The following is a 14,216-nucleotide window of genomic DNA, read 5'->3' as shown; positions in this document are numbered from 1 at the left end:
CTGAAGAAATTTCCTGGATGAGACCGGAAATGTTTTCAAGAAAAAAAAGTAAGAAAATTCAACTGCCTTTTGAAAAGCAATCATTATTGAGAATATCTATAGACAACTCCAACTGCCAAAAATTCAGAGAAACAAATTGGCCCTCCAGTATCTTTATTGTGCTAGTATTCTTCTCTATGTAACAGCTGCAGGCAATCTAGTATTTTCCAGATATATGGGGGACTAAAGACTCAGCAGCATGATTGAGCATGGGCAATGGCCAGCGATGATAAAAGTTTTAAGATTTCTGGGGGGAGCACTGCAATATATCATGTTTCAGCATCATCCTTTTTGTCAATGGTAAGGCTCTGTTTTGAAAAGTCTCAGCCCAGTCTCTCAACTACTCCTGGCCTGGGACCGATTCGCTATCACACAAAACAATTTAGACCCCATTGGATAGCTGTCTATCATACATCCATTAAAGATATACAGGTTTCAGAAGCAGCCAGGCCTAACTTGTACCAGGTCTGTACCGTAATAGGAATCATATCTACATATGCCTTGAATTTTATGGGATTGGTATTGAAATCTGCATAATTCTGATGCAGGAAGAAGATAAATATGTTGTAAGTGGGAAATGTGTGGCTTTCTAGAAACACAAATCCCAGCTTCCTGCATTATTGACTCAGCTAGCTCAATATTGATGTTCATTAATATCTAAGGTGTGAGAGGACCTTCATCCTGGAATAAGTTATAAGTTCTTGAATAATCTGATTAGAAATAGTGACTTGCTTATTCTATAACTGTGGATAATTCATATTTCAATCTAATTTAGGATCCCCATGTTATTTGATAATGACTTTGTGTAATTCCTACATTTCTATTGGATCTATAACAACACTGTAACATGCAGGACAGACACCAGAACAGAATATGGGGTTTATGATTAGAATCAGACTGATACATCAAAAGGTAAGCAGACACAAAAAGCAAGGTCCTGGTATCTTCAAAAGTGGCTTACCCACTTCTGAAGCATTAACCTGAGTACAGTTCAAAGGAAATTTAGTTAGCATAATCCTGTGCAATGAATCTATTATCATTCAGCAGTCTCAGAATATTATGAAGACATAAATTAAGATAGCCATCACAATGCCTTTTAATACAGAAATTCAAAAGAACTTCAGAGAACTCATGAAGTAGAAACAATGAGTTGATAAACAGTGTCAAGGAGAGTTCAATGGGATATGTTAAGAAACCACTGCCTCAGCAACAACTCACATCAAAAACTCAACCAGACTTCTCCAGTTACCTTCTCTGCAGCAGTGCTAAGACTAGAAAAGAGCAAATTGCCATATTGACTTGAATTTATCAGAAAATGTATCATTTCCTGATAAAGAATTAGACATTGCAACTTTTACTCAGACCTTCTACTGAAGTTGTACATAATAAGCTAAACAACGGTGATAAATATCAATTATGTCAGAATAGTTAAGGTATTATCTTAAAAGATTACAGGAAGAAACTTTCAAAGCCAAATTTCCCAAGCCAGAAAGTACAATATGAAGAATCTGACCAGTTTTGATGGCTTACTTATATACATATAAATTAAATTAATAAAATTATGATACCACATCTCCTAATTTGGGAGTTTGTCTTGAACTCCCAATACAAAACATGAAAAATAATGAACAGAAATGCAGTCAAAATATCTCTGACGCCATCTTAAAAGGAAACAAAATGGGTTTCTTTTAAATGCTAGTCACGTTTTTCAGATGTAACAGAACAACAGTCTAGTAATTAGAGGCAATATAATTGTAACAGATGCCATCTAGAAAATGTGAAGTTCAAAACTATAATTCTGGTCAATGCTTTTATTAGTTCCTGGATTGCCAGACACCCAACTACTACAACTTTCCAGAAGTCCTGGGCTGGTAAAAACAACCCCAAATTGATTATTTTTTTTGCCAGTGATGCAACTATGAAAGACATAAGGACTCTGATAAGAAGGCTTTTCTAACAAGACATTTGTTAATTAGTGAGAAATTAACTCCCGATTCACATTGGAAAATGTGTAGTTGAAATAAAAGGGGAAGTGCAAATTCAAATCCTACTCTGTTCAGCTATCGAGTTTGCTTGCACTGTTTTCAATAACTCAAACACACATTTACACGTAATAAATCCAGTGGGACATAATCTCCAAGTAAACATGCCTGGGATCAAACTTCCCATCTTGTTTATCTCACTATGTTCAGTCTTAAACCTTTTTACTAGAACTCAGCTGTATTTACAGTAATTTAGTGGGAAAAAAAGTATTAAAAAAGTATTAGTTAGTTTACTTTATTGTCATTGCACCTCGATACAACAAAATTAAATACCATCTTCAGTGTACATTATGACTATGAAAATAAACACAAACACACATCCTTCACATTCTATACATTGAATTGAAAACCCCTGATATTGCATTAATATTGCCCTATACATTCGAATTCAATAGAGTTGCTGCCCTGAGATAGAAGCTGTTTTTCAGTCTATTTGTCCTTGTTTTTATTATCTATAATAGTTTAAAAAAGGGTCCCCAGGATGAGATGGATCTTTGAAATGTTTTGAACTTTCTTAAGGCAGCGGGAGTTATAAAGCTCTTCCAAAGAGGGGAGAGGACAACCAATGATCTTCTGGGCAATGACATTTAACCCTCTGGAGTGCTATCCTATCTGCCACTGTGCAAACCATTCTGATAATGGTCCTGTATTACGTAATATTTTGAATAACTATAATATAGTATCAATAAAAGATTAATAATTCCTTCTACTGTTATCACCATTAGATACGCTTTAGATAAGTGATGCATATGAGATTCAAAAAAACAGTATGGAATACAATATTCCTGAAGTGATTTCGGAAGAATAGTTATAGTTTGAGTTTCTTTTGTTTATGTTCTTTTCTGGAAAAAAAGAGGAATGAAGGAATATTCTAGTTGTCTAAAACCTAAAGGCTGTCTCCTACAAAACTGGGAGTCAGCAATGCAACACAGGCTAGTATGGCTACCTTGAAAACCAAATTAATGAAAACCCAAATTAATGAAAGGCAAAACTTTTCTCCTATCTCATGCAATCCTCCTTTTGGCTGACAAATCTTTGATACTACCACCTCTGGTATGAGATGAATAGAAGGCCAGAAATAAAAGACAATATGTGGATTTCCCATCACTTTCCATTAACTTTTTCCATTTTTTTTAATGAAAGCACCTCTAATAACACAGTTAATCACTGTTTCACAGATTTCAAAGAAGCCTCAACTGGTTACACTGCTGCAATCAAGGCCACACACCCAACCCAACATATTTCTGGAAGCAATATTTGCATCAGCATTCTTGAACTAACTCCTCCAAAGTCAGCCTCCCCCACCCTCCAAGTCCAGGCTTTTTACAGATGCAATACTGGAGAAGAAACTTAGGAGAAGTCACTGAACAATCGGAATTCGATGCAATAAAAAACGTCCTTTTTTATTCTAAGCCAAGAAGCTTATTAGAGTTCTAAGATGTTCTAAGCCAGGGATCCCCAAACTTGGCAGCTGTAAGACTTGTGGACTTCTGGGAGTTGAAGTCCACAAGTCTTAAAGTTGCCAAGTTTGGAGAGCTCTGTTCTAAGCCAAGAGGCATCCCAGTTCACCTCTCATGCAATCACTGGGTGGCTTTTGGCAAGCCCTGATCTGTTTGTTTGTTTTCCTTAGGAACTAGAGAACTGTCACTTCCCAAAGCATTCGCGGGCAACGTGTTGTTAAATGGCCTGCTCAACCCACTCAAGTCCCTTTATAGCCCTCCCCTAGATGGACACTTCCACCCTCTTTGCTCTGGAAAGAGGCCCTAAGGTCATCTCCCTCACCCTTCCCCCTCCACCGCCGTCCCTCACCCCAGCGCCTACCTTTCAACTCGGCGTAGTCCGAGAAGACTCCGTTGCTCCTGGGGGCCGAATGGCTGTTCTGCAGCATCCGAATCCGGACTTGCTCCTGCACCCGGGCGTTCTTGAGAAGCTCCGCGTCAGGCACCTCCTTGCGCTTCCTGTCGAGCTGCTGGTCCGAGGGCAGCGCCAAGGAGCACACGCCGTTCTCCGGCTGCAGAGCCGACAAGAAGAAATTATTTTCCTGCATGGTGGCAGCAGCCCAGCAAAAGGGGACATTCAAACAGGCCCCGGCTCTCTCTCTCTCTCTTTTATTTTTTTTTATGCCCGAGGCGTCGCTGGACTCAGCGAGAAATTGCCCGGGCGGGGGAAAAACCACACACACAAAAAGTTCCGACAACTCTGCGACTCCGAGCGGGCACTTCCACACTCCGAAAAGGCGCAAACTTGTCTTACAGGTGGCCCCGGCAGGCCCTTCCTCTCTATCTTGGTTACGCAGCTCAAGAAAGTTGTTCCACTCGAGGGCGGGCGGGCGCAAAAGCACAGACTCCTCTAACCTCCTCGGTCCCGCGCCATGCCCGTCTTCTCCACCAGTCTTGTTTTGGTCTCCCGGGACTCTCCTTGCCCATATCTCCTCCCCCCTCCCCTCTTCACTTGTAACACACCTACGAGGTCACACCCCTTTCCCTAGCAACTGACGCCGGCAAACAAGGGCAGGCTTTTAAGGCAGAGCAGGCCGGCCGGTTCCACCTTAAAAAAGCAGGTGAGGCGTTTGGCAAGCTGCGAAATTTCAGACCGAATCCCAAGGGTGCCCGACATGCAACCGCCGGCCCTGCCCTGGCCCTCGTCAGCCTCCGCAAACCAGCAGAAGCGGTTCTGGGTGCGGCGAGGCCTCCGGGGCTTGGGGGGGAGAGGGTGGAGTGGGGTACCATCTCCTTTCCTCCTCCTCCTCAGTTGAGAACGAAAGTTGCAAATCGCTCTGGTCTGGCTAGGGAAACTGCCTTGACTGCCCGGGGCGGAAAGGCCGGAAAAAGATAGCGAGAAAGGAGAAGGCGCGCGCGGCCATCCCACTTCAGCCGAGCTCAGTTTTTTTGCTCCCCTCACATTGCAAAAAAAAAAGTACGCGTCGAGCGAAGAGGTTTGGCGCCCCAGCCGAGGCAGGTCAACGTCCCGCACTGCTTTCTTCCTTCTTCCCTACCCAGAAGCGCGGGACGCCTTGCCGAGTGTGCACAAACCCATCGGCAATTACTCGGGACGCGTCGCTTCCGATAGCTGGACTTCAAAGAAGTTTCAAGGGGAGCGGGTTATGATTATTTTTTTCAGCCTTTTGCAAAAGTATCTGCTGGGAGTTACGAACACAGAGGGTGGTGGCGGCAGCCGCTGTCTTAGAAACTTCCTGCAAGGGGTTCCCACGTGTATCACACACGGCTGTGTTTTCGTTTTCTTTGGAGGGTGTACAGCGATTTAAACTTGCCCGGTTTCAGAAGAAGCAGAGTGAATTTCACATATCTATGGGGACAGCGCTCGTGTTGATGCCCACCCTGCTTGCCTCACCATATATGATGGTCCTGTCTAATCAACTTCCCTCCCTCTCTGTCTCTCTCTCTCTCCCTCTCCCACTCATTCATACCTTCATAGTACCATTAACTACTCAGTTATTTCCGTACACACTGTTGCTTACACACATTTAAGTCTGTGAGTTTCTTTGTGCAAGTACTTTCCCCAAGTCAAATGTGAGGATAGGGACTTTGCTTACCAATAATATGGAAGAGGATTGTCATTACCTTTTTCTGAGATTTTTTTAAAAAAATTGCCAGGCTGGTTTCTAGCTGCTATATGGGCACCTAGAATTATTGTTTTCTATAGTAATAGTATGTTCTATGTGGCAGCAATTGGTCGTACACCTGACACCCACCTCTATGTCATTCCATCAACCTAATTGCTGTCTGTTTAGGTTATATCTATCCACTGAAAGATATTTATATATTAAGAAACAGTTTAATGATATTAAAGTAGCTTAGATATTTCCAGTCTAAAGATAAGGCTGGAAGCAATGGCCCTTCCGGAGGGATGGAACCATGCAGTGAGATTTTAGGATTGATGATATTCCAAATACTACTACAGTAATAACATTTGACTACAGTAGTAGATATGAGCCATCCTCTCCTCTCTTGCAATATTACTAATTTGGTTCATTCTTGAAACAACAATTATTTCTAAAACATACCAGCCTGCGGTTGGCATGGAACAATCATTATTATATATACCACGTTCATAGTATTGTTTTCCTTTGTATGGTCTCTAGCCAAATAATAATTAACTAGCATTTATGAAGTGCTGTCAGATGTCGAGACGAAAGACTCTCTAGAGCAGGGGTGTCAAACTCAAGGCCCGGGGGCCAGATCCGGCCCGCAGGGTGATTAGATCTGGCCCACAGGGCCACCCTGGAAACGGCGAAAGACTGACCTGCGGTGCCTCTGCCAGCAAAAACAGAACTCAGGTAGGCTGCACACAGCCCTCTTGAGCTCTATTTTCATTGGCAGAGGGTTACTTACAGGAGGCCGTTGCAGCCGAAAACGGAGCTCAGGAGCCTGTTTACTCTGGCAGAGGGCTCAGGCCACCACAGGCACCCTGACACAAGTGATATCAACCTGACCACGCCCAATCTGGCCATGCCCACTCTGGCCCTCCGAGGTAAAATACAATCCTGATGCAGCCTTCAATGAAATCGAGTTTGACACCCCTGCTCTAGAGGTATGTAGCCTTGATGATAGTACAGTAATAACTAGGCCCAACCCTGCTTAGCTTTATGAATTCTACATAGCACAGCCCAACACTGAGTATCCAGTTATTAAACATTTCATAATTAAAGTATGAACCATCCCCTTAGATAAGAAAGCATTCCCAAATAAGATGACTTTGTTAAAAAGGATTGACACTCTGTTGTGGGAACCAGGCCCAAAATGTGCAGCAATTAAGTCAAACTTTGGGATAATTAAGCATTTCCCAGAACTATATTCAAAATGGAAATAAAATTGTATTTTGCTATGCTTACACATTAAAAGTTTATTGCAAACTTGCAAACATTTCAATCGGCTTCTACCAGCTGATTGAAGTGGCTGGTGACTGCATTTGGGGAGCTTCCATCGCCCGGAAGAGACTGCCTAAAGGCGAGGGGACATGGGCAGCCACGCCTCGCCCTGAAGCGGCTGGGGATTCTGCCTTCAAGGGAGCTTTCGTCTGCCGAAAGAAGCGGCCTCGCGGCGAGGGGAGTGTGTGTGTGTGCGCTCGCCCCGAGGCCGCTTCTACCAGCCAATCGAAGTGGCTGGTGACTGCATTTGGGGAGCTTCCATCGCCCGAAAGAGACTGCCTAAAGGCGAGGGGACATGGGCAGCCATGCCTTGCCCCTAAGCGGCTGGGGACTCTGCCTTCAAGGGAGCTTTCATCTGCCGAAAGAAGCAGCCTCACGGCGAGGGGAGTGTGTGTGTGTGCGCTCGCCCAGAGGCCGCTTCTACCGGCCGATCGAAGTGGCTGATGACTGCATTTGGGGAGCTTCCATCGCCCAAAAGAGACTGCCTAAAGGCGAGGGGACACTGGCAGCCACGCCACGCCCTGAAGCAGCTGGGGACTCTGCCTTCAGGGAGCTTTCGTCGGCCGATAGAAGAGGCCTCGCAGCGAGGTACGTGCGTATGGGCCTCTCTCGGTGGGGGAGGAAATTAAGTTACCCCCGAAAAGATGGCCTAGCTGTTTTTTCAGGGGTCAAAAAAAAAATAAGGCCCGGCCTTATTTTGTGAGAAACACGGTATATTTTAATATTTCTCCAGAAAAATGTCTCTTCATGTTGCCTTACCATTTGAAAGCATTCTCACAACATTTATGACTCATCAGTTTTTTTCATAAGTTTTAGTATTTACAGAATTTCTTTCAAACTCACCCTTCAACATATCACATTTTTTGACATATAAAACTGTAATATACTTATACCAGCATTACCACACTCCAGTTCCATACCAAATCATATTTATTTTTAATTGCATGCACTCTGCTGGAGGCTCTTTGCTGTCTTCACAGACTTTCAAAGTAATATATAAATTATTTAATCATATAGTATTTTTGTTTATATCAAAATTGTTCTGCATTTTCTCTCCTTTTACGATTCCCTGCCTTGATTATATTTTTGCAACCATATTTTGTATTTTAGACATTATTTAGTATATTTTTCTCACCCTTATTTTTTGCAGCATATTTTAATCCTCACCCACAGTCGTGACTATATTTTTCTATCCTTATCTCTATCGCCATCACCATCTTCATGTCTAACTATACTTTATACAAGGAATGTTGTAGGAATCATCATTTCCCCAGGCATTCTTTTTTTTAGTGTAACATTACACATTTTTGTAATATAAATTTCTACTCCAAATAGTGTTCACATCATATTTCCATTCATATACTTTCTATTCATTCTGTTGGGAAATTAAACAGCAAGTTTAATAGAGGATTCTATTTTTATCCAGATAGATACTGTGGAGGATTCACACTTTATCTTCTTGCAATAGTTTTGTTTTCATGTTTGTTCTTATCACATCTTTCTTTTCTTCCATTCCCTTTTCCCCAAAATCCACCATTGACAAATAATGACCTGTTCTGTGCTGAAAAATTCTCATTATTCTTACATCTTTGTATTAGCCTTTCACAATAAAAATGAAATTAGTGGTGCTTTTTAAATAATTCTTTTTTCCATGTACAGAAATAAACACAGGAACATTTGTTTAAACAGCATACTATATACATAATAAATAGACACTTTTCTAAATACATTCACCAAATATTCACCATTTTCAGTCATTTGGGGGGGAGGGTGTCTCAGAATAACTTAATCATATTCTATATACTTTTTACCATCTTATTTTCAGACATCCATTTATGTCGCCTAAAAGAATATCGTCCCCTAACCCCTAATTTGATCACTTCCCCATCAGAACATAGCACAATTTTCCTCAAACTCACATCCAGTTCTTCCAACATTACTATCCTCTGAAATGTGACACACAGACACTACAAGATGTAGATTCCATATTTCTTATAACAGCTTAGGCGACACCAATTCATTGAGGCTTTTACAGAATGTTCTTTATTATAGAGAAGGTCCATACTGGGTCATCAGCCATAGTCATGGCCCTGTCATACACAGCATTCCTTGCTAATAGTAAAAATAATCCTGGTCAGTTTTGATACATTTTGGCTAACGTCCCAGAAGTGAAATCTAAATCAATCTTGTTTACATGTGAAGATCTGAAATTTAGGGACTTTCAACCCAACATAACATTGACTTCATCCCACTAGTTAGGAAGCATACAAGTATACCAGTACACACTTAAAATACTAATCCTAGAAAATCTTAGGTGGTTTATTGGGGGGGGCAGGGCAGGAGGGCAGTCTTCAACAGGACACATTGTATTCTTATCTGTAACAGCCTAAGTGCAAATAGTGTTATCCCACCCAAGATATCTCTGTTGCCTTGATACAGGAAAACAGCGTGAGGTCATTTTCATGATTCATCCAGAAAACTTTGTGGGAAGTCTGCCAAAATGAGAAGTCACAGGTGGTTGTTTGTGCTGATTCAATGTACTTGCTTCCTTGTTTCTCATGGTGGGATATTCTTGAATATTCCAAGGACACCCCAATTCTACTACTCCTTATGTTGATCATTTCTAGCTTAAATGGAGATTGAGACTTTTCAGCCTTTCCCCCATGCTTGTTCTTTAGTGCTATTTCACTAAGAATCAGGGATGCTACTTTCAGAACAACTGGTCCTCATTATTTTCTTTAAAAATGGTAGAGAGACAAACAGAGTTTTTTTTAAAAAAAGATTTTTTGATCCTGCATTTATTGTTTTTATTTTATTATGTTCTTTGCCCAATGTAACAAGTGTTGGGAAGATGGTGAGAAAACTTTCCCTCATCTCTAACAACTATCTGCAGCCATCTTGCTTTTTATGCTATTTATTTATTTATTACATTTTTTATATGCAATATCCATCTCTCCTATAAGGTGACTCTGGGCTATGTGATTAAGTCTCCAATAAAAGCATCAGATACAAGGAATGTATTGTTTGCAGGGATGGGCTTCAAAAATTTTAGCAACAGGTTCTCTGCCCGGTTGCTGCGTGGGCGTGGCCATGCTGGGTGTGGCCTAGCTGGCCTCTTGCACGATGGCAGGGGTGGGGTTGCCCTCCCTGGTCTCTGGAGGCTTTCCTCGAGCCTCCGGGAGGGCAAAAAATGGGCTCCCTGGGCTCTGGAGGCTCTCTGGAAGCTGGAAATGGGCCCATTTCTAACCTTCCCAAACTTCCAGGAGGCCCATTTTTCACCCTCCCCGAGCCTCTGCATGCGCCCTGCACTTACCTACATCCAAAACAGGCCACGTAGGGACTCCTGGCATGGGGTGGGCAGGGCCAGCCAGGAGTGGGATTTGGGGGTGGGGTTCTCCAAACTGTGCAGAATCTTAGCTAGAGGATCTCCCAAACCCTTGCGAACCCCCAGCAGCCCTCCCTTGACTGTATGTGTTGCAGACAATGGAGCAGGAGGAGCCATCACATAAAAGAAGGAGTGGCTTTTGCTTCCATCCATTCTTCAACTTGCATTCACTTGTTAAATAATGATTTTATAAAGCCTTATAGTTAAACAAACTGCAAACTAGTACAAACTACAGAAAATAAAACAATAAAAAGAAAAAAAGTGCAGGAAAAGGGAAAATGTTTAAAAAAGAAAGAAAATATAAGAATGCAAGTAGTTTTCGACTTACAACAGTTCATTTAGCGACCATTCAAAATTACAATGGCACTGAAACAGTGACATGACCATTTTTCACACTTATCCCCATGGTCACATGATCACAAGTCAGATGCTTGGCAACTGGTTCATATTTATGACGGTTGTAGTGTCCTGGGATTATGTGATCAGCTTTTGCAACTTCTGACAAGCAAAGTCAATGGGGAAGTGAAGCCAAATTTACTTAATATCCATTTTACTAACTTACCAATTGCAATGATTCACTTAATAACAGTGGCAAGAAAAGTCATAAAATGGGACAAAACTCACTTAACAAATGTTTCATTTAGCAACATAAATTTTGGGCTCAGTTGTGGTCATAAATTGAGGACTACCTGTATAGCAAAGGGGGAAAAAAAGAAGTGTCTCCCCCATTCATCATAAGAAGTATAAACAATTTTAACAACTTATCATTTTCTTTTAAAATATATTCTCTTTATCCCATATCTCATCTCTTATGTATAAACAGATCCTTGAAATCTCATCATTCAGTCCTGGTCAACTAAAGTCCATTAAGTGTAAGCAGAAATAACCACATATCTATTTTAACCTTGATCAGATAAATCCACTTTATACTCCTTTAGAGATAATCACGATCTTTAATCCCTTCAATTGTACCTATCACTTTTCATTTTGTCAAAAATCTCAGATCGGCTGGCTACAAGATCAAGGGCATCTTTGGTTATAATATACACCTAGTACCTTAAGCGCAAAAATCGCAATGTGGTACTTTGCACATTTATCTTTGCATCCTGAACCATTAAAGAAAGCGTACCTGCTAATTTTCATATTCAGAATGAGACCATTTGAATCTTCTCTTGACTTTTTGTTTTCATGTCATTGAAACCTACATCACAAAAATGGTGTATCATCCACATATCTCCAATACATTTTTCTTGCTGTTCCCCCTTTCTGGTTGTTCTAACAAATTAAATCATGCTGATACAATAAAAAATAGGGGTATTACAGTGGTGGTATTCGACCGGTTTGGCCCGGTTCTTTGAGCCGGTAGCAGCAATGAGCAATGGAGATGGAACCATTGCTGCTGCTGGCTCTGCTGTTGGGCCCACCCGCCCACCTGGGCTCCCATACTCACTTTTATCCGCTGAATTTGAAGCACAGCTGCTTTGCGCGGCACAAAATAGTGTTGCACAGCAGCTGTTGAAGCGACCGGGATCATGCAGGCTTGCAGGAGGCGAGTTAGAATGCCTCTGCACCTGCACAGACTCCTTTACGCCTGGACAAAGTGCACGTTTGGTGCGCATGTGCACGCAAAGTGTGTGCAGGTGCACAAAGCGCACCCACCAAGCCATGCCCACTGAAGTGGTGGCAAAAATATTTGAATCCCACCATTGGGGTATTAACTAAGCAACCATTGCCAAATCTGGTACCTGAAGATGTTTTGGATTTAATCTTCTAAAATCTTCCAGCCACCTCAGTTGCTTGCACTACATACAGGGGTGGGATTCTACCAGTTCGCACCTATTCGCTAGAACCAGTTGTTAACATTCTAAGCAGTTCAGAGAACCGGTTGTTAGAAGAAATTACTGGCCTAATCCTGCAAGGAAGGCAGGAAGGAAACATTCTGGTATTGCTTACAGAAACTGCCTCTCCGTTAACCCTTATTACATTCTTGGCAGGACTAGATTTCCTGTCTCAGGAACTTCTCTGGAGTTTTTTTTCCCCTTCTTTGCTGGTACTTTGCTTGTGTGGAGTGACCATTCAAAGTTACAATGGCACTGAAAAAACTGGCTTATGACCATTTTTCACATTTACAACTGTTGCAGCATCCCCACAGTCATGAGAGGCCAGGCGAGGAGATGCGTGCCTCGATGTGAGTGATATTGAGTTGGCCACGCCCAGCCAATAATATGACCACCAAGCCATGTCCACCCAGTCACATGACCACCAAGCCACGGCCACCACCTAAGCCATGCCCACAGAACCGGTTGTTATGTTAAAAAATTTGAATCCCACCCCTGACTACATACGGTAGCTAAAGGTATTCACATTCAATGAGCCTTGCAAGTAATCTTGACATGAAATGGCCTTACTTTAAAGCAAACTCAGAGAACAAATGGAGATTTCTTACATAATTTTGAAAAGTATATTTACAGCACTGTTTCAGAATTTAAAGAGTGCTGCCTTCATGTGATCCCCTTTCTAATGGATTTTTTTGTGGCTGAAAGAGAAAAATGCCTGAAATACAGTTAATTCTCGACTTATGACTGCACTTGAGCTCCAAATTCTGTTGCTAGGTGAAAAATTTGTTAGGTGGGTTTTGCCTCATTTTATGACCTTTATTGTTACAGTAATTAAGTGGATCACTGCAATTGTTAAGTTAGTAACACGATTGTTAAGGGAATCTGGCTCTCCCATCGACTTTGATTGTCAGAAGATCGCAAAAGGTGATCACATGACACCAGGACACTGCAACTGTCATAAATATGAGTCAGTTGCTGCTAAGCTTCATGATTCTGTCATATGACCATACAGGGGTGTGTGCGACAAAGATCCTAAGTGTGACAAATGATCATAAGTCATTTTTTCAGTGCCTTTGTAACTTGGAATGGTCACTAAATGAACTGTTGTAAGTTGAGGACTATCTGTAGATAAATAATCTGGACTTTTTGGAATTGTGAAAATATAGGAGTTCAGATAAATATATATTTTTTAATCTATGCATAAAATCTCATGATTGCTCCAGTTCCTCTTTTACATCATCATACATGTGTGGAATTGCATTATCAGTTTTTAAATTTCCCTTTTTAAGCTTGCCATCTTCCTATTAACTCCTAGTACAAGCTTCCAGGGCAAATGGGTGACATCTAATTTTCTGGCACGCTAATGTTTCACTGGCAGATGGGGAAGCACAGAATGATTTTGTTTTGTAGTGTACTTTTCAGCAACTCACACAGGCCACTGAGCAAGGATTGATTTGGATCCTGTATTTATAACTCTAATCTTGATGTAGTAAAGCTGGTATCCAGGCTTTACTTGAACAGTCTTCTTTCGTGTTGAAATTGTTTGAATGTTTATATATCTTGATAGCCTCTTTATGCAGTTACACATTATACTTTGATATAGTTGTCAGTGCTTGTGTGTTTTCAAATTGAGTCTTGTATCCATCATGAAGCAGCACATGATTTTTCAAGAATATGCCTTTCATATTCTTATTCATATTAATACTACATTTTGTGATCCCAATATATACCCGTCCACAGCTGCAGGTGATGTGGTAAATGGCTGATAATGAGAATAGATTTTTGTCATCCTTGGATGAGTGAATAATTTCTTGAATTTCTTCTTGGCTTGCAAATGGTTTTTAGACTGTGCTTCCCTAATAGTTTTCCAGGTTGAGTAACTTTCTTAGTATAGTAGAGTAACACCTTTCCTACTGGATGTAGTTTGTCATTGGATGTATATTTGTTATTGTTTGTATTGTTGGATTGCATTGTCTGCTTGATCTCCCTGGCAGAAGGTTCATTAACTCATAGAGTGTTTTCAA

At 41.3% G+C, this 14,216-nt stretch overlaps 1 protein-coding gene across 3 annotated transcripts in view; it reads right to left on the bottom strand.

The window, feature by feature from the left end:
• PKP3 (plakophilin 3) overlaps positions 1 to 14,216 on the bottom strand; it is an 86,335-nt gene that overhangs the window by 48,832 nt on the left and 23,287 nt on the right. The window contains exons 1-2 of one of the 3 annotated variants that reach the window (XM_087950699.1): positions 4,436 to 4,565; positions 3,903 to 4,092 (exon numbers count right to left, since the gene is read on the bottom strand). In XM_087950699.1, coding sequence (XP_087806825.1) covers positions 3,903 to 4,092; positions 4,436 to 4,507 — 262 coding nt within the window. In that variant the 5' untranslated portion in view covers positions 4,508 to 4,565. Of the gene's footprint in view, positions 1 to 3,902; positions 4,093 to 4,334; positions 4,566 to 14,216 lie in introns of those variants that run through there. The other 2 variants (XM_026668159.2, XM_026668158.2) reach the window with 2 other exon arrangements.

The sequence above is a fragment of the Notechis scutatus genome, chromosome 1, assembly GCF_049901735.1.
Source record: "Notechis scutatus isolate UNSWTSFEM ecotype Mainland chromosome 1, rNotScu1.2, whole genome shotgun sequence".
NCBI lineage: Eukaryota > Metazoa > Chordata > Lepidosauria > Squamata > Elapidae > Notechis > Notechis scutatus.
This window is presented reverse-complemented; position numbering and strand designations above follow the sequence as displayed.